Source organism: Ipomoea nil, unplaced genomic scaffold (assembly GCF_001879475.1).
Source record: "Ipomoea nil cultivar Tokyo-kokei standard unplaced genomic scaffold, Asagao_1.1 scaffold2957, whole genome shotgun sequence".
NCBI classification, from domain to species: domain Eukaryota; kingdom Viridiplantae; phylum Streptophyta; class Magnoliopsida; order Solanales; family Convolvulaceae; genus Ipomoea; species Ipomoea nil.
The window spans coordinates 1,685,000-1,712,366 of NW_017619385.1; the positions used below are offsets into that span (position 1 = coordinate 1,685,000).

A 27,367-nucleotide genomic window follows, 5' to 3' on the forward strand; every position below is an offset into this window, starting at 1 on the left:
TATAATTTTATTTTCAAATTAAAGGAAAATATACGTTAACATGTCTCAAGTTTTAATTTATTTTTATCTAAAAATTGTGAATGAACACTACGTCAAGTCGTCAATACACGGAGTACTAGTGATTAACCATTTTGTTTCAGCAGCAACTAATCTTTAATTTTCCTAAAATGTTAAACACTTAAGCTTGTGCATAGCCATTTCATGACCATCTATCTATTTTTTGTTCCCTTGAAGGTCCTAGGAGGCACCTTTAAATCCATACCATACTCGCACTAATCTCCATTCGCACTGAGCCGGCCTAATTAAGGGGCAAATTGGATTGATTTTTCCATACGAAAAGGGATTCGAACTTCTGACCTCTCTTAAGGGATGAAACTGCACGGTCAGATCTCACACTAAGAAAGCTGGTTCTTCAAAGTTATTGTTCATACACAAGATACATCCTTCTTTAATAACATTTAGACAATCTCATGTGCTTTCAGACTGGACTTCTTCTTTCCCTTGTAAAGGCTATGTACTTGTGAAATTCATGTGAGCGCAAACACAAGTACACAACATACACGACAAACATGTATACATTCTTTGTGTGTTTATATATTAATTAGAACAACTTAAGTTATTCAGGTCCCATGAGGACCATGTTTTTACATATGTTTTACATGGATGGAAAATTGGAAATGACAACTTATTTAATTTATGTCATTATGTGTGCAAAAAAATATCTTCTTTTGTATAAATTAGTTATTTACTTATGTGATGCACAAAAAAAAAAAAATAAAATAAATCAAAACTTTAATACACTTTATTTATGAGAATATGTAGAAAGAGATTTTTTGTATATTGTGTTATGAAATGATATGTAAACGTGTATATAAGCGACATGTACAAATCTTAATACAAACCCTAGTAGAAATAAGGAAATACAATCAAACTCAATCACTTTTCTAATACAAATACTATTAGGAATATAATATTGGAATAATACTCCCCTTGAAGTTGAAGGATGGCGAGAAGCAATTTGAAACTTGTCACGCGGCACACGGGAACTTGTGGAAGCCAAAGCTTTAGTGAAAATATTAGTTATTTGATAGATTGTTAGGAAAAGGTGTAATTAGATTTTGATGAGCCAAATTGAATTTTAGGAATATACTTTAGACTCTCAAATTTTAAATTTTATAGGTTAGATATTTAGTTTTTAATTGCTACAAAAATCACTAAGTGATGGAAGCCAAGTCTTTAGTTTTGACATCATAAGTGAAGTCATTAGTAGCACGCTTAACTACAGAGTTTTTTGGTTATCGACCATTTCCACATCCCTCTACTTAACGATTCGTAAAGTTTTTGAAAAATCTAACGAATCTATTCATCCCCCTCTAGATTCGTTTCCAAACCCTTCGGGACCAACAATAATGATCGAAGGAGAAATCAAATGTGGAAAAAACAAATAAAGACAAGAATTTTAACGTGAAAACCGAAAGGTAAAAATCACTGCCTTTTTGGCGATGCCAGACCAAAAATTCACTATTTTGTTGGTAGTTTTTGTACATGTTGTTTTTCTATTTTCTACCGAGAAATGGAGCGCCCCACAAACCTGGTTACTGACTCCTTTTATAATAGAAGTGAAAGTAATAAAATAGCCAATAATAAATAGGTAATAATGTCTGATAAATGGGTAATCAATTGGTTAACTAGTGGGTAATAAATGGGTAATTAATTGGGGGTTATAGAATGAGAATTAGGTAGGGAGCCAAGATTGTCTGGCTACGTCCCGAGTGCTGATTGTCGAGACCGAGTGTCACACCTGAATGCCTGCTAGGTGGTACAGACCGGGTACCCATGTTGGGTATCTATCAACCGAAAATTTTGAACAGGTGAAAATCTGAGCAAGTCAAGCAGTCGGCTGTAGGAATATGGTCGGCCAAAATTGTCATGAAAGACGGGCGAGTGGACGAAGAACGTTGAATAAGATTTAAATCAATCGACGAATACCAGACTGAGGGACTTGACCTAGTAGGCCAGGCAGTTGGACATAGGAATATGGTCGGCTAGAACTGCTATGAAAGACAAGTGTGAACCACCTTGAAATACGGGTGAGAATTGCCCTAGGTGATGGGTGAGGATCGCCCTGAAAGATGGGTGAAAACTAACATGAAAAATGGGTTAGAATGTAACACCCCCGATTTACCAACATATTTAAAACTTAAAATTCGACAATAAACATCTAATCATCAAGCAATCAAAAGCGGAAGCTAATTTTAAACCGGGAAGCGTTATGCCACACTCATAAACCATGGGTGCACAGGCTAAGTCTACAGCTATTCAATTAAGACAATATCAAGTCTAAGGCACACAGGTCATGTCTAATCAAGGCTCACAGGCCCAAAACATAACAGTTTAAGGAAGGGGAAAACTACACTAGCTCCTAACAACAGCTAGCGCCTCCACAACTAAGCAAAACCTGTAAAATCAAGGGATAACACCCGGTCAGTGAATAATGCTGGTAACCCATCAATACGCGTTAAATAGCATAGTATAGATAGATATAAACAAAGCCATTTGGAACTGAGGAATACAATATATATCATTTTAAAACCAAGGAAGGAAATCAACATCAAAGACTCATCACACTCTCAACAAGACAGGGATCATCAACCTCATCACGACACAAGACCACAACATCATAGACAACACAACTCAGGATGTAACCTACCATTTCACAAGGTAGAGTACATCAAGACATGCATAAGCAAGGAAGTACAACAAATCACATAATGACACATTCATATTTCAAGTTCCAACCTTATCCCTTAGTACCACCCTTATGGCTACCCCCGGCCTTATCACAGTTCCAACCTGTACCTCCGAGTGCCACCCTATACTTCTTAGTCCAACCTTTTCCCGGTCTAGAACGTCGTTCCCCGCCAAACTTCCGCCAAACAATACCGCCGAACTCATAGTACACGAGGGTACCGTTCAATCATCATCATATACCATCGATCTCATGTGAGCAAAGCTCAAGTAACAAAACCACCAATCTCATTAATAGTCACACATGGTCATCATCATCAAGAGGATTAAGGCTCATCAATAGTCTCAATCAAGCATCAATAAAGGGTAAAACGATTTGTACAAGATAACGTCATAAGAATCAATCAAGAGATCTCAACTAAGTCATGAGACCATACTCAACAACAAGGATTACCATCCAACATCAAATGATTGGCAACACAAGTTGCCAATCCTTAACAATAAGGGACAAACCATACATACTAGCATATCAACATCAAACTAGCATGCTCATCAAACGGATCAACCAAAAGGGTTCCAACGAACCTTCAAGACTCATATTAGCCCAACGAATCACAAAGTTGGACCCTTAGCACGATTCAAGACACCAAATCCTAACATGGATTCCTAACACACCGTTCTAGACATACGAAACGTCAAGAAGACTCACAAATAGCCCTATAATTCAACAACGGGAGGTCAAAACATCAATACCAAGAAGAAAAGAATCACGGAGAATAAATCCCCGAACATGCCAACATTGTACCCCGCGGGTGGGGCCACGGGTAGACCCCCACCCGTGGTCCTGCCCGCGGGTACACACCCGAGACACACTTGTTCCCCACGGGTGGGGCGGCGGGTAGGCCACTGCCCGCCGTTCCGCCCGCCGGTACACACCCTGTACACCAACTTCCCTTCGGGGATTTTCATCATCAAGGTCAAGTTCAATTCCAAAACACCCAAAATCTCACACACAACAAGAATATGAATTGAACCCAAGAAATAGCCAAGCAATGGGATACAAAAAAACCTAAAAACAAGCTCTAAACATGCATCATCACAAGATCATGCATCAAATCTCACAAATCACATCAAGAACATCAAATAGAAGCCAATAATCATCATTTAGGTAAGAAAATAGGTTTTGTATAGCATGGGTTACCTTTGTAGACCAACAACCACTCTTTTTCACCCTCTTAAGCCTTTTCCTAGAGCTCTTCTTCCTCACCAACTTCTTACACAAGCCAAAGCACAAGAAAGATTCTAACTTTAGATAAAGACACCCAAAAGATGGCTAAAAACACCAAAAAGCTAAGAACCTTACCCTTTCCTATGCTCAAGAAGAAGAAAGTAGGAATCTTGATGGAAGATCTTGCAAGGCTAGGACGTTCACCTTCTTGCTTGAAAAATAAGCTAGGTTACTTTAGAGAGAGGCTAGAGTGTTTGAGACTTAGGCTTGAATGGTGAATGAATGAAATGAAATGTCTTGCTAGGGTAGCTTGAACAACAATTCATGGGTGAAAAACCACTTTTACCCTTACTAAGGTTGGAAAGACAAGGGGCCAAGGGTACAAACCATGAAGCACAAGGTACACTCAATTGATTTAAGTGACTAGTCAAAATCTAGTCCCTCGACTATTAAATTTCAGGATTTTTAGAAATGGATTAGCAAAGAAAGCTTGGATTAATTCTTCAATTAATCCTTAATTAGTATTTAGGTTTACTGGGTGTCACATAGAATTTATCTGGAAAAACGGGTAAAAAAAATTAGGGTCGATCTTAAGGAAGCTATCAATGAGAAGGTAGTCGCCGGTGGTAGTCGAGAAACACCTGGTTGGACATAACAAACTAGTTGGCGAGCAAACAATCAGTTAGAGGCAATCTGCGAAGGAATGGGCGATGAAGGTTGCATATACTTAGGAAGCTCGCACAAATTTTTACTAATTGTTTCCATATTTGAGTAACAAGAGGGTCCTATTCTTTTTCATATTTTTTGTATGCTGCCTATTTATTAGGCATGTCATTGTATAAATTTATGCTTCCTGAATTCAAAATTTGTGAGCTTTTGCTGTGAATAAAACTACATTCTTTATTCTTCTTTTTTTTGTGAGGTGCAGTATGCTAAGTATTTAACATGGTATCAGTGCCCTTTTAGGCTTTTAGTGCTCATCTACACTATTAATGGAAGAAAATCAAACACAGCAAACTCCCGAAATAGCGGTTGTTTTTTACCCTACTGATTCGAGTAATCCGTACTATGTGCACTCAGGAGAAAATCCTTCATTGGTATTGGTCACGACGCCTTTAAATGAGACCAATTACCATACCTAGAGTTGAGCCATGAAAATGGCTTTATTGTAAAAAAAACAAGCATGGCTTTGTCGACGACACTATCAAAGTTCCTAACAAAACTGAAGCTTGTTACACAGCTTGGGAAAGGGCCAATAAGATGGTTCTATCTTGGAGTCTACATTTAGTCATTCCCATAATTGCTCAAAGTGTTCTTTGTCTTAATACTGCCAAAGAAGTACGGGATGACTTAAAAGAACGTTTTTTCCAAGGGGACATATTTCGCATCGCAGACCTGCGTGGAGAAATCTATAGTATAAAACAAGGGGACTTATCTGTTAATGAATATTTCACAAGGTTCAAGTTACTTTGGGATGAGTTGTTAAACCTATTGTCTTTACCAACGTGTGTCTGTGTACAAAGATGCGAGTGTGGGTTGTTGACTAAGATTCAGGAACGCCATCAACAAGAACTTGTCACCAACTTTCTAAGAGGCCTGAGTGACGTTTACAGGGTGTGAAATCTCAGATCATGGTGATGACCCCGCTGCCTAAAGTAGGTAGAGTTTGTTCTCTTGTTCAACAACAAAAACGAGAGGCTTTCCAGGAAATACTGGTCTTGGGCGTATTGAGGACAATTCAAGTATGGTTCTTGCTGCTAGACTGCCAGTATCGTCAGGTAAGTCTTTTCAACGCAAGTTCAATTCTACCAATAATAAAAAGGTTGTTTGCAGTTTTAGTGGTTATACGGGACATACCATAGAAAAGTGTTACCGGATACATGGATATCCTCCAGATTTTAAAAGTCGAGGTGAACTAGTAATCAAAGGCATGCTGCAAACTCTGTTAGTACTCTGTCTAATTCAGGTGGTTCTACAAAGGTCCCGGATGGTTGTTTTGACGTTGGAGTAAATTCTGACTTTGGGGATGAAAGCAAGGTAATTGCTATTATTAGTTCTGTGAACCCTCAAAATTCTCATTTACATGCTGGTGCTCAATCAAGTAAGATGAAGAGTGTTTCTTATACCACATTTCAGCCCATGCGAGATGATGATAAGGGTAAACATTTTTCTCTATACACTGATTGGATATTTGATACTAGTGCTACTGATTACATAATAAACTCTGTTTCGGGTCTTTTTAATTCTTTTCGAGTTCAAAACTTTTTTGTGGTTTTGCCAACTAGGAGTAAAGAAGTTGTACACACATAGGTTCTGTAAAATTAACTGAGCATATTAGCCTCAAAGGTGTGTTGTGTGTTTTAGGTTTTGAGCTTAACTTTATTTCAGTAAGCAAATTAGCCAAAGATTATGGTTGTAGTTCGTCTTCTTTTTTTTTTTGCTGAATATTATTTGATTCAAAGGGGCAAGGACCAGAAGGAGATTGGTTTAGCTAAGGAGGACAAAGGGATGTACCGACCTCTTTAAATAAAAAGGGGATGCATGCAAATTATCCACACTCTTTTGTTATTTCTACACAAGGTTTTGATATTTGGCACTATCACTTGGGTCATGCTTCATTTTGTCGAATAAAAGAATTGCATAATGAGTCCATAAATTGTGATTCCAATTTTGTTTGTGAGCTTTGTCATTTGGCTTCAAGTTAGTGAAAGTAGTGTTACTAGTAAATGTTTTGAATTGATTCATGTAGATATTTGGGGTCCTTTTCATATCCCTTCGATTTATGGGCATCATTTTTTCTTACTATAGTAGATGATCACAGTCATATGACTTGGGTATGTCTCATGAAAACTAAGGCAGAAGCATGCACGTGTTTGCAAAATTTTATTCAATATGTTTCTACACAATTTTCAATATGTGTGCGTTGTATTCGAACTGACAATGGATTAGAATTCAAAATGAAAGAATTTTATGCTTCAAAAGGAATTGAACATCAAACGTCTTTTGTTGAAACTCCACAGCAAAATAGTGTGGTGGAACGCAAGCACCAACACATTTTAAATGTAGCAAGAGCGCTACAGTTTCAAGATTTTTTACCTGAAAGTTTTTGAACTGATTGTATTGCACATGCTATGTATTTGATTAATAGGCTTCTTTATCCTATGATTGCTAACCGAACTCCTTTTGAAATTCTTTTTGGTAAAGCGGCAAATTATGATAACTTACGGGTTTTGGGTGTTTGGTGTATGCTTCTACCAAGTGTGTGAACCGGCACAAGTTTGGGCCCCGAGCTCGGTCTTGTGTGTTTCTTGGTTTTGAAAGAGGGATGAAGGGGTATAAGCTTTATGATTTGCAGAATAGGAACATATTTGTATCTCGGGATGTGTTGCTTTATGAAACTCGGTTTCATTTTGCTACAGCTATTCTTGATTGGGATTCCATAGAGTGTAAATCCACTCAAATTGTTTCTTTGCCTATAGCCAGTTTCTCTGGAAGCTCAGGTTTTCCTTCATCGATGATATGACTCAACCTCCTGCTCTTTTTTATTTTTCAGCATGTAGTGAGCCGAGTCTAGTGGGTAGAATACAACAACAAGCACCTAACGCAGTTTCTGAAAATCTAGTTGAACATGAGGCCATAAATAATGAAAATGGTGATACTTTGGTAGGAAATGAAAGTGATGATATTTCTGCAAATTCTCATACTGACCAACTTGTTTTGCATGATGACCACCCAAATAATGAAAATGATGATACTTTGGTAAGTAATGAAAGTGATGATATTTCTGCAAAATTTTCATACTGACCAGCTTGTCTTGCATGATGACCATTCCAATGCTTCTACAAACCAAACAAATATTCTTGAGCAAATTACAACAGATATTGGTACTTCTGATCTCGCTATTTCCAGGTTGCATCGGTCAACATGTACTCGAACTTCACCATCATATTTGAGGGATTACCACTGCAACTTGGTGCGAAATGGTTTACCCGCTTCTTGTGTTCAACTCCAAAACACACCACACTTGTTGCAGCTCGTTATTTCTTATGACAAGCTTTCTCCTGTACACAAACTGTTTGTGTTAGCTACTTCCAGTGTAGTTGAACCAAAGAATTACAATGAATCTATTTGTTTCAAATGTTGACGAGATGCCATGCAAGCCGAGTTGGATGCCCTTCATGTGAACAATACTTGGGTGTTAATCACTCTGCCACAACATAAACGACCTATAGGTTGTAAGTGGGTTTACCGAACTAAATTCCAATCGATGGTTCGGTCGAGAGGTATAAAGCTCGTCTTGTTGCAAAAGGCTACACTTAAACTCCGGGCTTGGACTATTTATATACTTTTAGTCTAGTCGCTAAAGTTACTACGATTCGTACCTTGTTGGTTGTTACTGCAATTCAAGGATGGCATCTTCATCAACTTGATGTTAATAATGCCTTCTTGCATAGCGATTTGCATGAGGAGGTGTATATGTCTTTGCCTCCAGGAGTTGAACCTGAAAAGCCAGGAAAAGTTTGCAAGCTTGTTAAATCTTTGTATGGTTTAAAGTAGGCAAGCAGACAATGGAATGAATAGTTGATTGAAGAATTTGTCCATCAAGGTTTTTCGCAAGCCTTGTCTGATCATTCTTTATTTACTAGAGGGTCTGGGGCATCTTTTATAGCCTTGTTAGTCTATGTTGATGACATTGTTGTTGCTAGTCCTAATTTTTGTCAAATTCAAGAGCAAATGAGTCATATTAATGCTACCTTTGGTATTAAGGATTTGGGCTCACTAAAATACTTTCTAGGTTTGCAGGTGACTCGTAGTCATGAAGGGATAAATCTTTGCCAACGAAAATATGCTTTAGAGTTGTTAGTCGAGACAGATTTTTTGGGTAGCAAGCCAGTTGACAGCTGGATGGTTCTTTCTCCTAAACAACTATATGTTGATAGCCCTGTTTTGTCCGATGTTACTTCTTATAGGCGCATAAAGTTGCTCTATTTAACTATCACAAGGCCAGATAATGCTTTTGTTATGCAACAGCTATCCCATTTACTTGATGCCCCAACAGAAGTTCATTTGCAGGCTGCGCATAGAGTCCTCCGGTATATTAAAGGCTCACTTCGTTAAGGTATTCTTCTTTCAGCTAATTCAACTTTACAAATACGCGGCTTCTCGGATTCTGATTGGGGTACTTGTCTCAAAACCAGACGGTCTGTTACAGGTTATTGTATTTTTCTTGGGGACTCTTTAATTTCATGGAAGTCTAAAAAGCAAGAAACCGTGTCCAAGTCTTCTTTGGAGGCAGAATATCGTGCGTTAGCAACCACAAGTTGTTTTTCATGAGCGTACAAAACATATTGAGATCGATTGCCATTTTGTTCGTGAACGGATCAAGAAAGGAATTTGAAAGTTTTGCATGTTTCAAGTGGCAATCAGCGTGCAGATTGTTTTACTAAACTACATTCTCCCGGATCATTGAAAAGTTTTAAGTCCAAGCTGGGTATTCATTTTATCTGTAATCCAGCTTGAGGAGGGGGTGTTGGAGGTAGTCAATAATTTAAGTAACAAGAGGGTCCTATTGTTTTTCATATTTTCTGTTTGTTGCCTATTTATTAGGCATGTCATTATATAAATTTATGCTTCCTGTATTCAGAATTTTTCAGCTTTAGCTGTGAATAAACCTACATTCTTTATTCTTCCTTTTTCGTGAGCTGCAGTATGCTAAGTATTTAACAAGTTTAGGTCTTTGCAAGCATTCATAGATACATGGGAATGCTTGGGTGAGGATCAGAAGGTATGGAATTTTCAATTTCAGAAAGTCAAGTTAAATTAATTATTTTAAGGTCCCCTCTACGTACATACATATTAAAGGAAAATGATGGAATAAATTATAGCAAGATTCTCGTGCATCAATCTTGGCTACTATAGCGGCACTAAGGCCATTGTTTTTAGGCAACTTTTGTTCGCACGATTCTACTGAGTCCGCTTGTAGAATGTGAGTGGTCGTGGAACGCTGAATAAGCGATTCCCCTACCTCGCTATGGAGTTAAAGCAGTGAGCAAATGGGTGAGGGACTCTTAATAAGCGGTTCCTCCACTTTGTGTAATGAATGTTGAAAGCCAGTCTCCATATGCATGCTGACGACCAGAGATATTGGTTGACAATTGTTATGTGATGAAAAGGAATCAAGAGCAGGACATTGATGAAGTTTATTGATCAAGTGAAAAGTATGGGAATGGTGACTGAATTCGAATACAGAGAAGAGGCAGCTAAGCAGCATATATACAGAGAAAAGAAAAGGCGCCAAGGCCGTTATAACTGCCTAACAAACACGCTAAAGGAAAGGACTAATCTGCCCTTGTCTTCTTGCCTCCATGCTCTAATACCCCCCCCCCCCCCCCGTAAGCTGGAGCGTACAAGTCTTGTATGCCCAGCTTAGATGTGTAGAAGTGGAACTGTTGAGTGGCTAGGGGCTTGGTGAAGCCATCAGCAACCTGGTTGGTGGTGGAAATGGGCAGAAGCTTCACTAAACCTTGCTGAACCTTTTCCCTCACAATGTGGCAGTCAATATCTATGTGTTTGGTGCGTTCGTGGAAGACTTGATTTTCAGCAATGGCTATAGCGGAGTTACTATCACAAAATAGGGTGGCTGGCTTGTCCAGCTTAACGTGTAGATCTTTGAGAAGATAACCAAGCCACTGTATTTCACATGTTGTGGCCGCAAGTGCTCTATACTCGGCCTCAGATGAAGATTTCGATACCGTGCTCTGCTTCTTTGATTTCCATGAGACAAGAGCATCACCCAAGAACACACAGTATCCAGTGATTGACCTTCGACTCTCGCAGCATGAGGCCCAATCAGATTCTGAAAAAACTCTTAGATGAAGCTGAGAATTTTTAGGGAATAGCAGACCTTGTCCAGGAGACTTTTTGATATATCTCAGTACACGATGAGCAGCTATCATGTGTTTATCCGTGGGGGAGTCCACAAACTGACTAAGCTGTTGTACCGAATAGGCAATGTCCGGTCTCGTTGCTGTAAGGTACAACATTCTCCCTACCAGCCTTCTGTAGCAGCTGGGATCTGATAGGGGTACTCCATCATCATGTGATAGTTTGATGCCCTGAGCCATGGGGGTTTCAGCTGGCTTACACTCCAGGAATCCGGCTTCATCTAGTATGTCCAAGGCAAATTTGCGTTGGCATAAGTTCAGACCACCTTCTGTTCTTCGTGCTTCAATACCCAAAAAATAGCTAATAGGACCAAGGTCCTTGATTTTAAACTTGTTGTCCAGAAACAGCTTGACAGAGTTGATGATTTGAACATTAGGACTAGCAGCAATTATGTCATCAACGTAAACCAATAGGGCCACAAAGCTGTCGTCAATGCCTCTAGTGAAAAGAGATGGTTCAGATTTGGATTGCTGGAAACCAATCTGAATCAGGGCTGCACTTAGCTTCGCGTTCCATTGACGGCTTGCTTGTTTCAGGCCGTATAAAGATCTCCAAAGTTTGCAGACTTGATTTGGCTTCTCGCTTTGAAACCCGGGAGGTAGAACCATGTAAACCTCTTCGTTTAAATCACCATGTAAGAAGGCGTTATTGACGTCCATTTGGTGTATTTGCCAGTTCATGGAAACTGCCACTACCAACAGAATACGTATGGTGGTTAATCTTGCCACCGGAGAGAACGTTTCAAGGTAGTCTACCCCAAGTTGCTGAGTGTAGCCCTTGGCCACAAGCCTCGCCTTGTGTCTTTCCACTGTGCCATCGGATTTGAGTTTGAGTTTGAAGATCCACTTGCACCCTATAGGTGTTTTCCCTGGTGGTAGATCAGTAAGCACCCATGTCTGATTGTCTTGAAGGGCCATGATTTCTGCATTCATGGCTTGTTTCCAACACTCATGTTGGACTGCTTGGTTGTAGCTGCGAGGTTCTTTCACTGCAGAGACTGCCAACGAAAACATTCTATGTGCCGGAGCAAGGTTGGCATAAGAAATCACCTTTGAAAGCGGATGGGGGGAAGACCTGGTGCTCACAATGTCACATTAATAATCTGTAAGTCTGGTTGGAGCAGTTCGCTGTCTATTCGATCTTCTCGGCTGAGTGAACTGATGAGCAGTCTGTGCTTCCATGTTACAATCATCAATTGGAGCACATCTCGGCTGAGTGGATTGAATGTTGCTATCTGTTTCTTCCATACTGCAATCATCATCATTAATTGGAGCACATCTCGGCTGAGTGGATTGAATGTTGCTATCTGTTGCTTCCATACTACAATCACCATGGAAGTCATCACTTGCCCCTTGTCTTAAATATTCATCAAGTCTTGAATCCTTGCTCATGATAGGAGGTGAATCCTTATCATGGCTATAAGTTGTAGAATCTCTGGGCCGATTTTGGCAATCTGCAGAATAGTCATCACCTGAGATATGGATGTTAGGCAAAGAAGGGTTGAACTTTAGTTGATCATGGTCTGCTGCATGATCTATCTGACCTGCCATCGGGAAGTAATCCTCAAAAAAAATCACATCCCTTGATATGAATGTTGATCCACTCTGTAAATCGTACAACAAATAACCCTTAATGTTGGCAGGCATGCCAACAAAAACACATTTTTTGCTACGAGAAGCCATTTTGTGTCTAGATTGAGGAAGAGTAGCTGCGTAACTGAGACAACCAAACACCCTTAACTTGTCAAGGTTTGGTTCCTTATTATGTAATCTCTGGTATGGGCTATCCCAGTCAATGACTGCCGATGGGACCCGATTAATGATATACGCAGCATACAGAATGCATAATCCCCAGAACTCGAGAGGCATGTTAGACTGGAAACGGAGAGCTCTGGCTACACTCAGAAGGTGTTGATGTTTTCTCTCGACTACCGCATTCTGTTGCGGCGTGTAAACACACGAAGTCTGATGCACAATGCCATTTTCACTAAAGAAATCTGCCATTTTGAACTCCATGCCATTGTCACTTCGGAGGATTTTAATATTCGCACTATATTGAGTCTGAACATACTTGTGAAAGCTTTTAATCACTGCTCTTGTCTCGGACTTAGTCTTTAATAAATGGATCCAAGTGTATCTCGAGTAATCGTCCACTATAGTCAAGAAGTAACGTTCTCCTTCTAAAGACTTAACTACGAAAGGCCCCCATATATCGGTGTGGATTAGATCAAAACATCTGTTTGTCGTGGTGCTGCTAAGAGGAAAAAGGTGATCATTTCTGCTTAGCATATTGGCAAATATCACATGGCATAGGCTTAGAGTTGGAGATAGAAATGCTCTGTATAAGATGGATTTTATTAATGGGAAAATGTCCCAAACGTTGGTGCCAAATCTCGGCATTATTACACTGCAAAACAAAACGATTACATGAGTTGATCTCCGGAGGTTGAATCAGCAAGTACAGGCCCTTATCTTGTCTAGCAAAACCAGTGATCTTCCCATGACTCTGAAGTTGAGACTGATCAGAATCAAATATCAAAGTATGAGATGAGTCTTTAAGCAATTTGCTAACTGAAACAATATTAAATTTGAATTCCGGAATATGTAAAGCTTCCTGTAAATGTAAGCCATCTGCCAGCTTTATATTCCCTTTGTGTCGAACAGTAACATTTTCTCCGTTTGGCAGATTCACAATTGTTCCTTCAACAACATCATAATCATCAAAAAATTCCCGAGAGCACACTATATGATCAGTGGCTCCCGAGTCCAGTATCCACATGTTTGAGTATAAATTGATAGAGCATATATGAGAGTTTTGGATGTACTTGCCTTCATCATGTGATTTAGCTTTGTCGAACTTGGGAACTAGGGATACAGCTGCAGTCACTGAGCTCTTCTTCTGCCCGGCCTGTGTTTGCAGAAGAGAGATTAGAGTTTGCAATTGTTCAGACGTCACCACATTGTTCGTCACCGCACTGTTCTCAGAACTTGCAGTAGCAGCCATGGTGGATGATTGTTTGCCTCTGGATTTGAAGCCCGGTATCCACCCTGGTGGATACCCGTGCTTCTTGTAACACTTTTCAACAGTGTGTCCAACCATGCCACAGTAGGTACATTTAGCGCTTTTATTCCCCCCATTAGAGTTCATGTTTCTTCTGCCATTGTAATAGCTCACAGCAGCAACAGTTTCTTCTGAAGTATTAGGTTCATGCAGAACCGCATTGGCATGGCTGATTTCCAGGCTTGAATTGTTAATGCCAAGTTGTCTTTCGAATTTCTCTGCCATCACGTATACTTTGTGCATCTCCGGTAAAGGATCTAGGACTAGAACGCTGGACTTAAGCGGATTGTAGTCTTCATGTAGACCTTGAAGAAACCGGATGATTTGATCGATCTCACGGTCTTTCCTCACTTGATCGATCAGATCACACGAGCAAGAGCAGTGCGGAATGCACTGGCAGATCGGAAGAGGACGCATCTCATTCATCTCCTCCCATAGAGATCTGCTCTTCTTGTAATACTCATTTACGGAGTAGTTTCCCTGCTTGAGCTTGTAGATCTCATCCTGCAGAACGCAGATCCGGTGCGGATCTCTCTGCGAGAACCTCTTCTTGAGGTCGTTCCAGACGTCCTTGGCTACATCCATATATATCACACTCTGCGCGATGGTTGGATGGACCGATTTGAGGATCCATGACTTGATCATCAGATTACATCTCCTCCAAGCGGCGTAATGAGGTTGAGTTTTCTCCGGCGGTTCGATGCTGCCGCCAAGGAGAGACCACTTGTTCTTCACTTCCAGAGCAGCTTGCATCGCTATGCTCCATGAGCCATAGTTGGAGCTTCCCGTGAGAGGTGGACTGACCAGGATATTATTTGGATTTTCATTGGTGCTAAGATGAAGTGGATTCTCGATGTCCTCTGCTAGGCCTCTCTGCGAAGCATTGTGCGAAGTTGCAGCGATCGAAGGTTGACTCATCGATGAAGTCGGATTTGGTGGTTGATTGGATTCGCCATTGCCGGTGATCACTACGGCGGCATAGCTAGTTCTCCACCGCTCTGATACCATGATGAAAAGGAATCAAGAGCAGGACATTGATGAAGTTTATTGATCAAGTGAAAAGTATGGGAATGGTGACTGAATTCGAATACAGAGAAGAGGCAGCTAAGCAGCATATATACAGAGAAAAGAAAAGGCGCCAAGGCCGTTATAACTGCCTAACAAACACGCTAAAGGAAAAGACTAATCTGCCCTTGTCTTCTTGCCTCCATGCTCTAATAGTTATGAATGATATTTTTGAACATTTTCTTATGTGAGTGTGTTTAAGCATGGAAAATGATCAAAGAAGGAAAACATGGGTGAATATGTTTTCATCTAGCTGTAGCCACCAGTTCGCAAGGCGGAGGAGATATTAGGAGACGCTTCAAAATTGTTTCGCCATGCATGTATGTACGTGGATGGCACCACGAGGAAACATAAAGCACTTTAGAAATCATAGAATCCATTTGAAATGCTGGGGAAAACGCGTGTCTCGCAGTTACAGAAGGTACCAACAAGGTTCAAAGCGCTGAACGAGTCATTACGAAGGTTAGCTGTGAACTTTATGGACGACCAGGATGCGTGGGTTAGTTATTGATTATATGGGTTGCCAAACTGCTAAGACAAACTGTTGGAGCACCCCGAGCACAGGCAGATTGTGCCAAAGAGACGAAGTTTATCATGATGGTCAGGTCATGATGTTCTCATTCTTTTATGGAGACATACATGCATGGCAAGCTGAGAGGAAGTGCATGCAAATTTATATGGCTTACAATAATTTGCGTAGAGCAAATGCTTAGAGGAAAAGTGTTTTTTTTTGCACAATCACAACCATGTACTAGAGTGAGCACAAGTTATACTATTAGTTAATTTCCGATTACCATTGAGAAACAAGGATAATAGCAAAAGTCCAGAGCTTTGTGGTTTACTACTTTGAGATGTATTTGTGTTGATTATTGTATACTCTTGATGTATCTCCAAAAAAAAAAAAATAAAAAGTGATCAAAGAATTTGGGTCTTGGCCAACCCCTTAAATGGTTCGATTGAGTTTGGGTCTCAGCTAGCTCTTCAAATGGTTCAATTGAATTTGGGTATCAGCCAGCCCTTTAAATGGTATAGTTGAGCTTGGGTCTCGATCAACTCTTTAAATTGTACGATTGAGCTTGGGTTTTTGCCAACTGTTTAAATGGTACGATTGAGCTTGAGTGCTGTAAAATTGAGTAGTCAGTTACCCCTCGGACGCGGGGCAGTTGACTGATTTTTACTAGTCTTTTTTGAATCCATGTAGGTTTGAGAACATAAAGTGTGATACTGAGGGACTGCCTCATAGAAGTTTGAGAGGTCAACTAACTTACGATAGATATTTAACTAATTGGTCTAGACCATACCCCTTCGAGGGGACGCATCTCGTGCAAATGCTTTTTATTTAATTAATGTCTCAAATTTTGCAGATAGTTAGTCTCAACATTCGACCATAGAAATATGGCAGGTAAAAGGAGTTGGAAAAATTGATGGTCTTACGGTTGACTGGAGGCCTGTAAAGGGAGTCGGCGCTCAGTTAAACGCGCCTCATTGTAAAAGGAGTTAGGAAAAACGCTGGTGTTAGGGTTGGCTGAGACTTGTAAAGGGAGTCGGTGCTAAATCACCTCGCACCTCCTTAATTATAAAAGGAGTCGGTAAAATATTAGATGCTTGCGATTGATGGAGGTTTGTAAAAGGGGTCGGCGCTCACTCAACTGCGCCTCCTTGTAAAAGAAGTCGGTAAAATATTAGATGTTTGGGGTTGGCTGGGGCCTGAAAAGGTAGTCGGCGCTTAGTCAACCGTGCCTCCTTGTAAAAGGAGTTAGTAAATTTTGATTCGGAACTCGGCTATGGAGGTGTTGAATTGATTTTGAGACACGACAATAATGTCCTTTCCCGAGTCATGCTTCCCGAGACACAAGAAAGTGATGGACTAATGATGGATACCCAGCCGACACCACCTATCAGGCAGTCGAGCAAGGTACTCGGACTCGTCAGTCAGCACTTGAGACGTAACCAGTCAATCTTGGCTCCCTAATTACCCTTCCATAACCTCTAATCTCATTAGTTGTCACCTCCCATTTATTTCCCATAAATCCCCTTAATTACCCATAAATTCCATTTATTATCCATAAATTACCTATTCTTCTACTATAAAATAGGAGAGTCAAATTCAAGAAAAGGACAACTCCATCTCTTGGGAGAGAACACAACAATACAGTATGTACAAATTATCAACAAACAAAATAGTAAATTTCTGGTTTGGCCCTACTCAATAAGGCCTGTGATTTTTACCTTTTCATTTCCACGTTAAAATTATTGTCTCTATTTATTTTTTACATTTTATTTCTCCTTCGACAAAACCAATATACATAATTTAGACATTATGTATTTTATGCCATTAGACTTTGTTGAGTTTCAAACTTTAATATTTTCTCCCAAATACTACAGCTAAACTCATGCGGACAATAACTCAATAACTTGTCCCACAGTTATATGCCGGCCAGTATTAATGGGAAATGTTACATTTTCAACTTACAAGTTTCAACGAGATCGTCCATTTGACTATTATGAATCATAAAATAATAAACAGCTCACCCTACTTTTCTTGGTTTGCTTCTTCTGCCCACCTTTCCTCTATATAAACTCTCTAACCTCCCTAGCTTAGCCCTTCATCAATAAATTAAGCCAATTCAATCTCTGGGCAACACACGTACAGTGAAGCTTCTCACTTCCATCAATCATTATATTGTCACCATGCATAACACTTCTTCTTCTTCTTCCTCATTCGGGCCTAGTGGGTTAGACCTGAGCCAGACGACCTTCTTCAAGCCCATTCCTAACACTGCTCCACCGTCTCCCACCAAGCGCCACACTAAGATCTCCGTCGTGGGAGTGGGAAATGTGGGCATGGCCGTCGCCCAGACCATCCTTACCCAGGGCCTCGCCGACGAGCTCGCTCTCGTCGACGCCAAGCCCGACAAGCTTCGCGGCGAAATGCTGGACCTCCAGCACGCCGCCGCCTTCCTCCCCCGCACCAAGATCCACGCCTCCGTCGACTACGCCGTCACGGCGGGGTCGGATCTGATCATCGTCACCGCGGGTGCGCGACAGAACCCGGGGGAAACCAGGCTTAATCTCATCGAGAAGAACTGCGCTCTGTTCAAAACCATCATTCCTCCGCTGGTGAAGCACTCCCGCCATAGCATACTCATGATCGTCTCCAACCCGGTGGACATTCTAACGTACGTTGCCTGGAAGCTGTCGGGGTTCCCGGCGAATCGCGTCATTGGGTCTGGCACAAACTTGGACTCTTCCCGCTTCCGCTCCCTCATTGCTGACCACCTTGATGTAAACGCTCAGGACGTACAGGTCAGTTGCTAGGGCTTTGTTTAGCAGGCTTAGTTGAAAAACTAAGCTAACTAAAAAGTTTGTAACTAATAAGCTTATTAATTGAAATTAGTGTTTAGTAAATTAGTTAAAAATAATTAAAAAATTTAAAAAATTAGAGCTTATTTTGAAACATTTCAAAATAAGCTACTATTTTAAACTTCTATTTTAAGTTAGAGCTTATTTTGGAACATTACTAAACAGAGCTTATAGTTTATTAGTAGCTTAAAAGAAGCTATAAGCTCATAAATAAGTTCCGCCAAACAGAGCCTATGTTTTATCAAACAGAGCTTATAGTTTATTTGTAACTTAAAATAAATATAAGTTCTAAAATAAGTTATATATATATATATAAAAAAAAAAAAAAAAAAAAAAAAAGGAGAAATTTTCAATTTTGGTCATATGATTATAGGGGCTTTGTTAATTTTAGCACTTGACTTTCAAAAGTGTCAATTTAGTACTTTGAGTATGTAAATTTTGTCAATTTTGGTCACTCCGATCAAATTACCAGCCAAATTTCGCCAAAAAAAAGACAATTTTACCAGACTTCAAAAGACGATTTTGCCCCTCAGATTATAGACTAAGTGAAGGATTAAGTTTTTCTGGCGAAATTTGGCCGGTAATTTAACCGTAGTGACCAAAATTGATAAAAACTACATAGTCAAGGTACTAAATTGACACTTTTAAAAGTCAGGTGCTGAAATTAACAAAGCCCCTATAGTCATATGACCAAAATTGAAATTTTCTCAAAAAAGAAGCCTATAGTCTTCCCCATCAAAGTGGATAGATATTGAGTGGATAGAATATTTTATGTTATACAATACAAACTCTTTTTAAAAGTGAATTTTATATATATATATATATATATATATATATATATATATATATATATTAGTGCAAATTCACGTTCATTTTCAATGTGCAATAAAAAATAATCAATCATTCTAATCTCAATTTTTTTAAACATGGGGTGTGGTTGAGTGGAAGGAATTCATCCTTGACCTTGGGTATGGAACTGCTTTGAGGTGCCTTCAATTTAGTTGTTAGGGTGGAAATCCTAAGTTACACTTAAAAAAATCTATTTCAATTCACCCATTATTTATTTTGATCTTCCAATATATTGATTTCTCACTCTAAAAAACATATATTCATTTTGATCCGACTCAAATTGAAAGTTAACCTTACATATACTTATATCACAAAATAACAACTTATAATATCATATCATTTTTGCTAAAATTAATAACAATTAGTGCTATATTGTATTGATACGGATGAAAACATATATGTTTCCATGCATTCAACTTGGCGCAGGCATATATTGTTGGAGAGCATGGGGACAGTTCAGTGGCACTGTGGTCGAGCATTAGCATCGGAGGGGTGCCAGTTCTGAGCTTCCTAGACAGGCAGCAAATCGCGTACGAGAAGGAAACGCTAGACAACATCCACAAACAAGTTGTGCAAAGTGCGTACGAGGTGATAAACCTCAAAGGCTACACTTCTTGGGCAATCGGCTACTCCGTCGCTAACCTAGCTCGATCCATTCTTCGCGACCAGAGAAGGGTCCAACCAGTCTCCGTGCTTGCTAGAGGCCTTCACGGCATTCATGGCGGCGACGTCTTCCTCAGCCTGCCGGCGCGGTTGGGGAGGAGCGGCGTAATAGGCGTCGCCGACGTGCATCTCACTGAAGAGGAAGAGCGGCGGCTCAACCACTCCGCTAACACCATACTGGAGGTGCAAACCCAGCTCCGACTTTAATTGCATGCTTTCCAATTTCCAGATTACTGTTCTTGTATGATGCAGATACTTTCATTATATTATATTGAAGCGTTTGAATATTTGGCTTGAGTTTATCCTATACGTTGTACTTCGATATCATGTTTACATACATACATTTGAATAAATGGAGTTCATATTTCTTTTGCTTGTAGCATAATTGCAGTACTTTTAGTTAGTCTATGTTGGGTGGAGGCCCGTAAAGGGCAAAGTTCGATCCAACAATTGGTAGCTAGGGAATTGTTGGAGAAGCTGATAACGGGTCAAGTCCAGCGTTATGCCTCTTGAAAATGTAATGGTCCCAGTGTATAATTTTTAGCGTAGTGGTAAGGGCTTAATCTTTATAAGCTTAATATAGTGTGAAAAAAAAAAAAAAAAAAAAAAAGCCTCAAACATTTACACCTTGTAGCAATTATATTCAAACTTTTAAAACTTAGAGATGTTGGTTTGATAGAAAAGATTTTTCTAGTCAATTTTTTAAAATTAAATTTGAGTAAAATGTTATTTTCTCTTGTTTGGTTCATTAGATTTATTTTTCAAAGGCAATAGAATTCCTCAAATTTGAGAAAAAGTTTTATTTGCATGCCAAACATTGGTATTTTAGTTTCTATACCAAAAAATAAAAAATAAAAAAATCTATGCCCACTTGATAGGACAATTCTGCCTTCATAGAATTTTCTTATTAATTACCCTTAGTGTAAGGATTTATTGGTAATTATATTGGGATGGCAATGGGTCGGGTGTGGGTCGGGGAGGGCTACATCCATCACCCGACCCACCTTATATTTTCTCCACCCACCCCCACCTCCAACCCGCATCGGGTGGACTTTTTCAGAACCCACCCCCACCCCCACCGAGTGCGGGTGCCCACTACGGGTACCCACCACTTATCATCTTATTATGTTTTTCAAAAAATAATATTTAAATTATTTACACATAATAAAAAAATAAAATCCATTAGTGATACTAAAACATAAATAATGGAAATATTTAAATATAATAACTAAATTGTTAATTTTAAAAAATAAACTTAGTAGTTTTGATATAAAAAATAGTAAAAAGATACACGGAGTTATATAAACTATTATAAATAACTACATACTAGTATTTATTTTACTATTATATATATATATATATATATATATATATATATATATACACACACACATGGTGGGTCGGGTGGGGTTCTAGGCGGGTCTTGTACATAGAACCCGAATCCAACCCGACCCACCGCGGGTTTTCTTTTTTAAGACCCACCCCCGACCCACCACCCACCATCACCCAAAAAAACCCGATCCATGCGGGATGGATTCGGGTGGATATCCACGGGTCGGATTGAAATTGCCATCCCTATATTTATACTCATTATTCCTTATAATTTTAAACATAACTAAACAATACAATCAATATTTTTAGTAATTTCTTTTCTACTAACCAAACAATGAAACCAGTGGTACAAAGTAGACATTTTCATACAATATGCTTTTTAAAATAATAATAATAACAATAATAATGTTATGTTTTAAATTTTTAAATAATTTGTGCATAAATTCAAGAAATTTAGGGTAGAATACATTTGTTCTTGAGTTGAAAATTATAATTGTTACAATGTATAAATGTTTAATTAATATTATTTTGTTAAATTTTAGAGGTTTTAATATAATTTTTATTCATAATTGGGTAAAAATACCACATCTAATTGAATATAATTGCGACAAAGTATCTATTTTTGATTTTTTTTTTTTTTTTTGCCACCAATAAAGGCTTTTAATAACTTGGAGAGTGTGGTTGAGTGGAAGGGACTCATCCATTTTTAACCAAAGGTCAAGAGTTCGATCTTTGACTTTGGGAATGGATTAGTTGTATATCTCTATGCCAGCTATCCCACCCAAAAGATGTGCATACAATTCAAAGAGTATCTCTTATCTTGAAAATCATTTTCTTGCATTTAAGAAAAAACAAATTTAGGTTAAGTTTTTTTTTTTTTTTTTTTTTTTTTTTTTTTTTTTTCGTTTAATTAATCTTCTTTCGATTATTTAGAACAAGACTTACTGAGGCTTGAACTCACAACCTCCCATGTGGGAATTTCAACCCGAGTGCCATCTGAGCACAAAGTGCTTGACTATTATATCATTATGTATTGTAACCATATATTTCGAATTATTTATTATCATCCTCTATTGGCAACAATTGTAGCAATTGTCATTGTCAAACTCCCAAAACAATTTGGCCTAACAACAAATGGAAAAAAAAAATAAAAAATCAATGACTCCATTTTTTGCGGATGAAAAGTAAGTACCCACTTTATTACTTTTATTAAATTAAATACATTAGTAGCTACAACAAAAAAGTAGTAGGGAATAATACATATGCATTTCTTTAATTTAGAATTAGATGTCTATAATGCCTTTATTCAAAAGAGAAAATTATTCATTATCAAAAAAATTAAAAAAGAAATATATTTTCATTAGTTATATTATCATTATTTTCTACAATTCAAAGATTTCTTAGCTTCAAATTCATTAATTAATTAAATATATTAACTACATTCTCCATTATTCTTTTTCCACTATCTTATAATTAAATATCGAGTTAATTACTGAAATGGTCTCTTGACTATAATGAAATTACTGATTTGGTACTTGACTACGTTTTTTGACCAATTAAGTCTCTCAACTTTAAAAATCTTAATCAATTTGATCCTCTGTTTGTTCGATCTGTTGTTAGACATCCGTTAACTCGGGATGAAATTAGTAATTTTGCTATAGTTAAGAGACCTTTTCAGTCATTACCAGAGGCGGACCCAGTATGACGGCAGTGGGGGCAGCTGCCCCACTCCCCCCACCCCACCCCTTTATATAATTATATATATGTATGTATATGTATACATATATAGCATGAAATATTATATAAAATCTATATTTATGTTGAAATTATTAATAGTTTGAGTAGCTTAGTTGGTTGAATTCCAAATTTTATGTTATAAAAACCTTATGTCACAGGTTCAAATCTTATTGGCAACAATTTTAATTATCTTCCCTCTTTCATTTCTTCACAAGATAAATTAAATATTTTTAGTCTACTTTTTATGAATCATTTAATTAACAAATTAAAATGCTCTTTTAGTCTAGTTTTTATAAATTATTTAATTAAGGAATAAGGTTCAAATTGGCCACTGAACGTAACCTGAAAATGCAATTAGGCCACTGAACGAAAAAAAAAGTGCAATTAGGCCATTGAACACTCAAAAAATGTGCAATTAGGCCATTGAACTCTCCAAACGTATGCAATTTTACCGGATAGCAGGTTACCATCAATTTTAGCAGGTTACCTGCTTACGTGGCAGCTTAGTTGGCATTTTTAATAATTTTTAAATAATTTTTAATAATTAATTTTAATAATAAATTTTATAAAAAATTGGAAAAAAATTAAATAAAAATAAAATAAAGTCGTTTTTATTTTTTAAAAATTTTTTTAATAAAAAGTTATTATTAAAATTTATTAAAAATTTATTAAAATTTATTAAAAATGCCAACTCAGCTGCCACGTAAGCAGATAACCTGCTAAAATTGAGGGTAACCTGCTATCAGGTGAAATTGCACATTTTTGGAGTGTTCAGTGGCCTAATTGTACTTTTTTTTCGTTCAGTGGCCTAATTGCATTTTCAGGTTACGTTCAGTGGCCAATTTGAACCTTATTCCTTTAATTAATGTAGTATACAAGTTTATAATATACTTTATTGTATTCGAATTAATTTAGAAAAATAAAAGAAATTAAAATTTAAAAGTATTTATGAATATATTGTTATTCAAATTATTTTATCTAATTGATTATGTTTCATATTTTCTCATTAAATATATTGTAATTTATATTTTAACTTTGTTATGATTGTTTGATACTTTGTCATTGCCATTTAATATTCATTTTTTGAATTCTACTGACTCTATTACAATGTAGTATCTGTTCATATATTTTCTCAACCTACTAAAACACACAAAGTCAATAACGCCTCCATTGAAGCACGAACTCAAAACTTTCCAAATGGAAATTCAACCAGGATACCATTAGACCACATAGTTTTGGTGCTAGCATAGTTAGTTAATTAGCAGAAAATGTAGCTTTGCTGCACCGAGATACCGCGCGTTCGACTTCTAAGTATCCTTTCCGGATCTGGGAACCGGGAACCGCCATTGCAGATAACAAAAACCAATCTTTACTGCATATTATATTAATGGTTGGAGTAGCTTGGGCCAGGGAACCTTTATCTCTTATATGTATATAGAAGGTCTTGAGTTCGAATATCGCATACTTAGCTTTGTCCTTTTTCGTCTCTCTAAAGTACTTCTTGTATATGAAAAGAATTTATCACTTTTCCATCTGATCTCTACAAGTGACCCAAATAGCGTATCGAAATCACATGATTAGCCGTGCATGCTTCTTTGTTTGGTTCATGTCTTCATGATACGTATAAAAGGAAATCAATAATGGGTGGTATAATTAGTGTAGAATCTAAAATGAATGAATTATATGTACTTAGAGGATATTTAAAAAATATTTGTATAATGAAATTATGTATATCATTACCTTGTATATATAGTTATTTTTTTATTTTTTTTTTATTATAAGGAAGGGGATATCCTACATCATATACACACTATTTGTCTCAATAAGGTTCGAACCCATCACCTCCCATCTAGGGGAGCAACCCGATACCAGTTAATAGGTATAGCAAATCGGGAATAAGCAGTTCAACCACCTGGCAAAAGTAGAGAAGCAATACCACTCGAGGCGACATTTAAGACGATGTGACCCTCAGAACGCAGAGCAGCTGATAATGTTTTCCAAACAAAGATTTTACCCGTTCCTCCGTACTCATAAACAAAAAATAAACCACACCCAGCATTCACAACATCACTAAGAACTGTGTCATAGACATGTCTCTGTTCATATGTCAATTTCTCTACCAAATTATCATGTTCAACTTTAAGAGAATCACAATCATATGAGAATTCTTCATCTAACAACGGATTTCCATGAGAAGCTGAGGAACTCATATTTGGCACAGGCATAGATGGAAAGCAAGACATACTTTTTCCCAATACACGTAAAGCTTTTCAATTTCCACCAAAGCATAGTTAGCCTTTTCTTCATCTGTTAGGATTAGACCTAAAAAAAAAAAAAAAATCGAAATGATACTTACATCTGACGATCCAATATAGCACAATCATGTTAATAAAATGTATGTATTTAAGCTACAAAAGAATATAAATAATAATAAAAAAAAACCTGGTTTATCTAGTAGTTTCCGTTGGTTAAACTCCGCATCTTCAGCTAAGAGTATCCATACTACCTCCCAAACAACTTCTGGTCGAATAAGAACGTTTGAAGTAAGCATAGTCACAAATAGTCTCCTCATAGAAGTTGCAGATGCCCATTTACTTGCTTCATTAATCGCATCAACATATTCCTTGTCATCTGCTAATAAACCACGGGCATAGCATGCATCTCGAAACGAACTATACTGCACCCCATCAACAATACGAAGATCTTCATAACATGTTGCACCACGAACCAAGTTCAACAAAAACCTTAGATAATAAATTTCACCAAAACCTGGCGGAACAAGGAACACACGTCCAATAGCAAACCCCTTACGTCTAAGATGTCACTCTCTAACATCCTTTTTCCAAACAAATTTGTTGGGCATCTGACCATAAGTTAACTCTTTAGCTTCTGCAAAATTTTTATTAGCTTCAAACCAAGCTAAAAACATACTTTCTCCAACACTCGGGCGACTCAAAATATTATCAACATAATCATCATCGCCATAAACAACTAATTGTTGATTAGGCAAATGAAAACTCAACCTCTCAACTGCAGGAACTGTGAATTGAATGTCAAATCCGAATAAACGCCATGTTCCTTCGCAATCAGATATGTAACGAAAATCATAGAACATAGATATCTCATCTACAACTTGACCTTTCTCTAAATCATCGGAACTTTTGTAAAAATGAGTTGTAACTCGATCATGCCTCTTGTTGACATACTTAAATAAGTACTTGATAGAACGGGACTGGTTACACAACTCAATATTGATATGTGCTCTATATTTAAGCAACAAATATTTGTTATGTGGCACAACAAATCTGTTATCCAGCTCAATTCCATTTTTCGTAACAAACCTTCCATCATCTCTTCGTCTATAAATGGGATAACCATTTTGATCAAAATTTGAAGAGTCTACAAACTTCTATGGAAAATGTTTAGAACAACGACCATTGACCATACACGGAGAATTCTTCCTAAGATGACCACAATGACCTTGAATCATAAACTCCTCAACAACCTTATAATACTCACTATCTACTTCCTTATTTGGAATTTCAGCTGAAATGATAGTATCAATATTTTGACATAAAGCTTGACCATCTTCTTGGCCCAGAAATATCAATATATGGGCATGCGGAAGTCCTCTTTTTTGGAACTCAACAGTATAAATAACTACATAAAGAAGTATTAAAACACAAATTAAAAATAAGATAAGAATGATTCTCATGTATATGTAGAAAAAGTAAAATACGTACCTGCAGTTACATTACCAAAAACTAATCCAGAACGGATCTCCCTAATCAACACATCCAATTTCATTTTAAATAAGCGACATATGATATCAGGTCGATCAATAGCACTCAAATGTCGCTCTCCCAAATACCTCTCTATTTCAGGCCACTTTGGATTACATGTAAATGTAATAAATAAATTAGGATAATCAATCCATCCACAAATCGCCAAGGCATCTTGATAGTTCTGAATCATATACCTAGCCTCACCAGTAAAGCTAGAATGAAGAATAACTCGTTTACCATGATGACCGGGATCAACATCACCTCGTGTTAATGCATCAGACAATCCCTGATAAGCTCCACACCTTAAAGATATTTGATTGGTGCGAATATACAATAATCGACCAGCTTCTACCATGGTGTAACCATCGACCAGAAATTGTTGAAATAATCTCCGAGCATATAAAATTGTTGAAACTTCTTATGAACGCTCATGAATACGAAAAGCAAGATACTCGCGAGGTGAAATACAGTGTCTAGATCCATTTTCAACTACTCGAACAATGTTGAAGCCAATATCCTCCCTAAAACCATCTTCACCATATGGAAACAACAATGGATACTGTCGTGGAAGATAAGCTGGATTGAGTTCACT

At 37.8% G+C, this 27,367-nt stretch overlaps 3 protein-coding genes across 3 annotated transcripts; 1 reads left to right on the forward strand and 2 right to left on the reverse strand.

Moving 5' to 3' along the window:
• Positions 1–12,015: 12,015 nt before the first annotated feature.
• On the reverse strand, positions 12,016–14,989 carry LOC109162697. Its single transcript, XM_019311382.1, has 2 exons — positions 13,383–14,989; positions 12,016–13,258 (listed from the first exon to the last, which is right to left on the reverse strand). Exons 1-2 carry the CDS (start codon positions 14,987–14,989, stop codon positions 12,016–12,018), a joined length of 2,850 nt encoding a protein of 949 aa, XP_019166927.1.
• Positions 14,990–17,719: 2,730 nt separating this feature from the next.
• On the forward strand, positions 17,720–20,128 carry LOC109162698 (L-lactate dehydrogenase B-like). The gene is made up of 2 exons (XM_019311383.1): positions 17,720–18,352; positions 19,685–20,128. The coding sequence occupies exons 1-2, from the start codon at positions 17,738–17,740 to the stop codon at positions 20,126–20,128; spliced, it is 1,059 nt and encodes a 352-aa protein (XP_019166928.1). The 5' UTR covers positions 17,720–17,737.
• A 4,766-nt stretch (positions 20,129–24,894) lies between these two features.
• Positions 24,895–27,130, reverse strand: LOC109162699. Its single transcript, XM_019311384.1, has 6 exons — positions 26,734–27,130; positions 26,471–26,650; positions 25,859–26,389; positions 25,433–25,759; positions 25,236–25,312; positions 24,895–25,086 (listed from the first exon to the last, which is right to left on the reverse strand). Exons 1-6 carry the CDS (start codon positions 27,128–27,130, stop codon positions 24,895–24,897), a joined length of 1,704 nt encoding a protein of 567 aa, XP_019166929.1.
• Positions 27,131–27,367: the final 237 nt, after the last annotated feature.

Bases quoted from the DNA above. Each gene is read 5' to 3' on its own strand.
- LOC109162699 (XM_019311384.1), bottom strand. From the start codon at position 27,130: ATGGTAGAAGCTGGTCGATTATTGTATATTCGCACCAATCAAATATCT. The intron at 26,651-26,733 runs GTACGTATTTTA...TTCTTTATGTAG, and splicing joins TTTTGGTAATGTAACTGCAG to TTATTTATACTGTTGAGTTC. The intron at 25,313-25,432 runs GTTTTTTTTTAT...TTTTTTTTTTAG, and splicing joins GAAACTACTAGATAAACCAG to GTCTAATCCTAACAGATGAA.
- LOC109162697 (XM_019311382.1), bottom strand. From the start codon at position 14,989: ATGGTATCAGAGCGGTGGAGAACTAGCTATGCCGCCGTAGTGATCACC. The intron at 13,259-13,382 runs GTACTTGCTGAT...CATCTTATACAG, and splicing joins GCTAGACAAGATAAGGGCCT to AGCATTTCTATCTCCAACTC.
- LOC109162698 (XM_019311383.1), top strand. From the start codon at position 17,738: ATGCATAACACTTCTTCTTCTTCTTCCTCATTCGGGCCTAGTGGGTTA. The intron at 18,353-19,684 runs GTCAGTTGCTAG...AACTTGGCGCAG, and splicing joins TAAACGCTCAGGACGTACAG to GCATATATTGTTGGAGAGCA.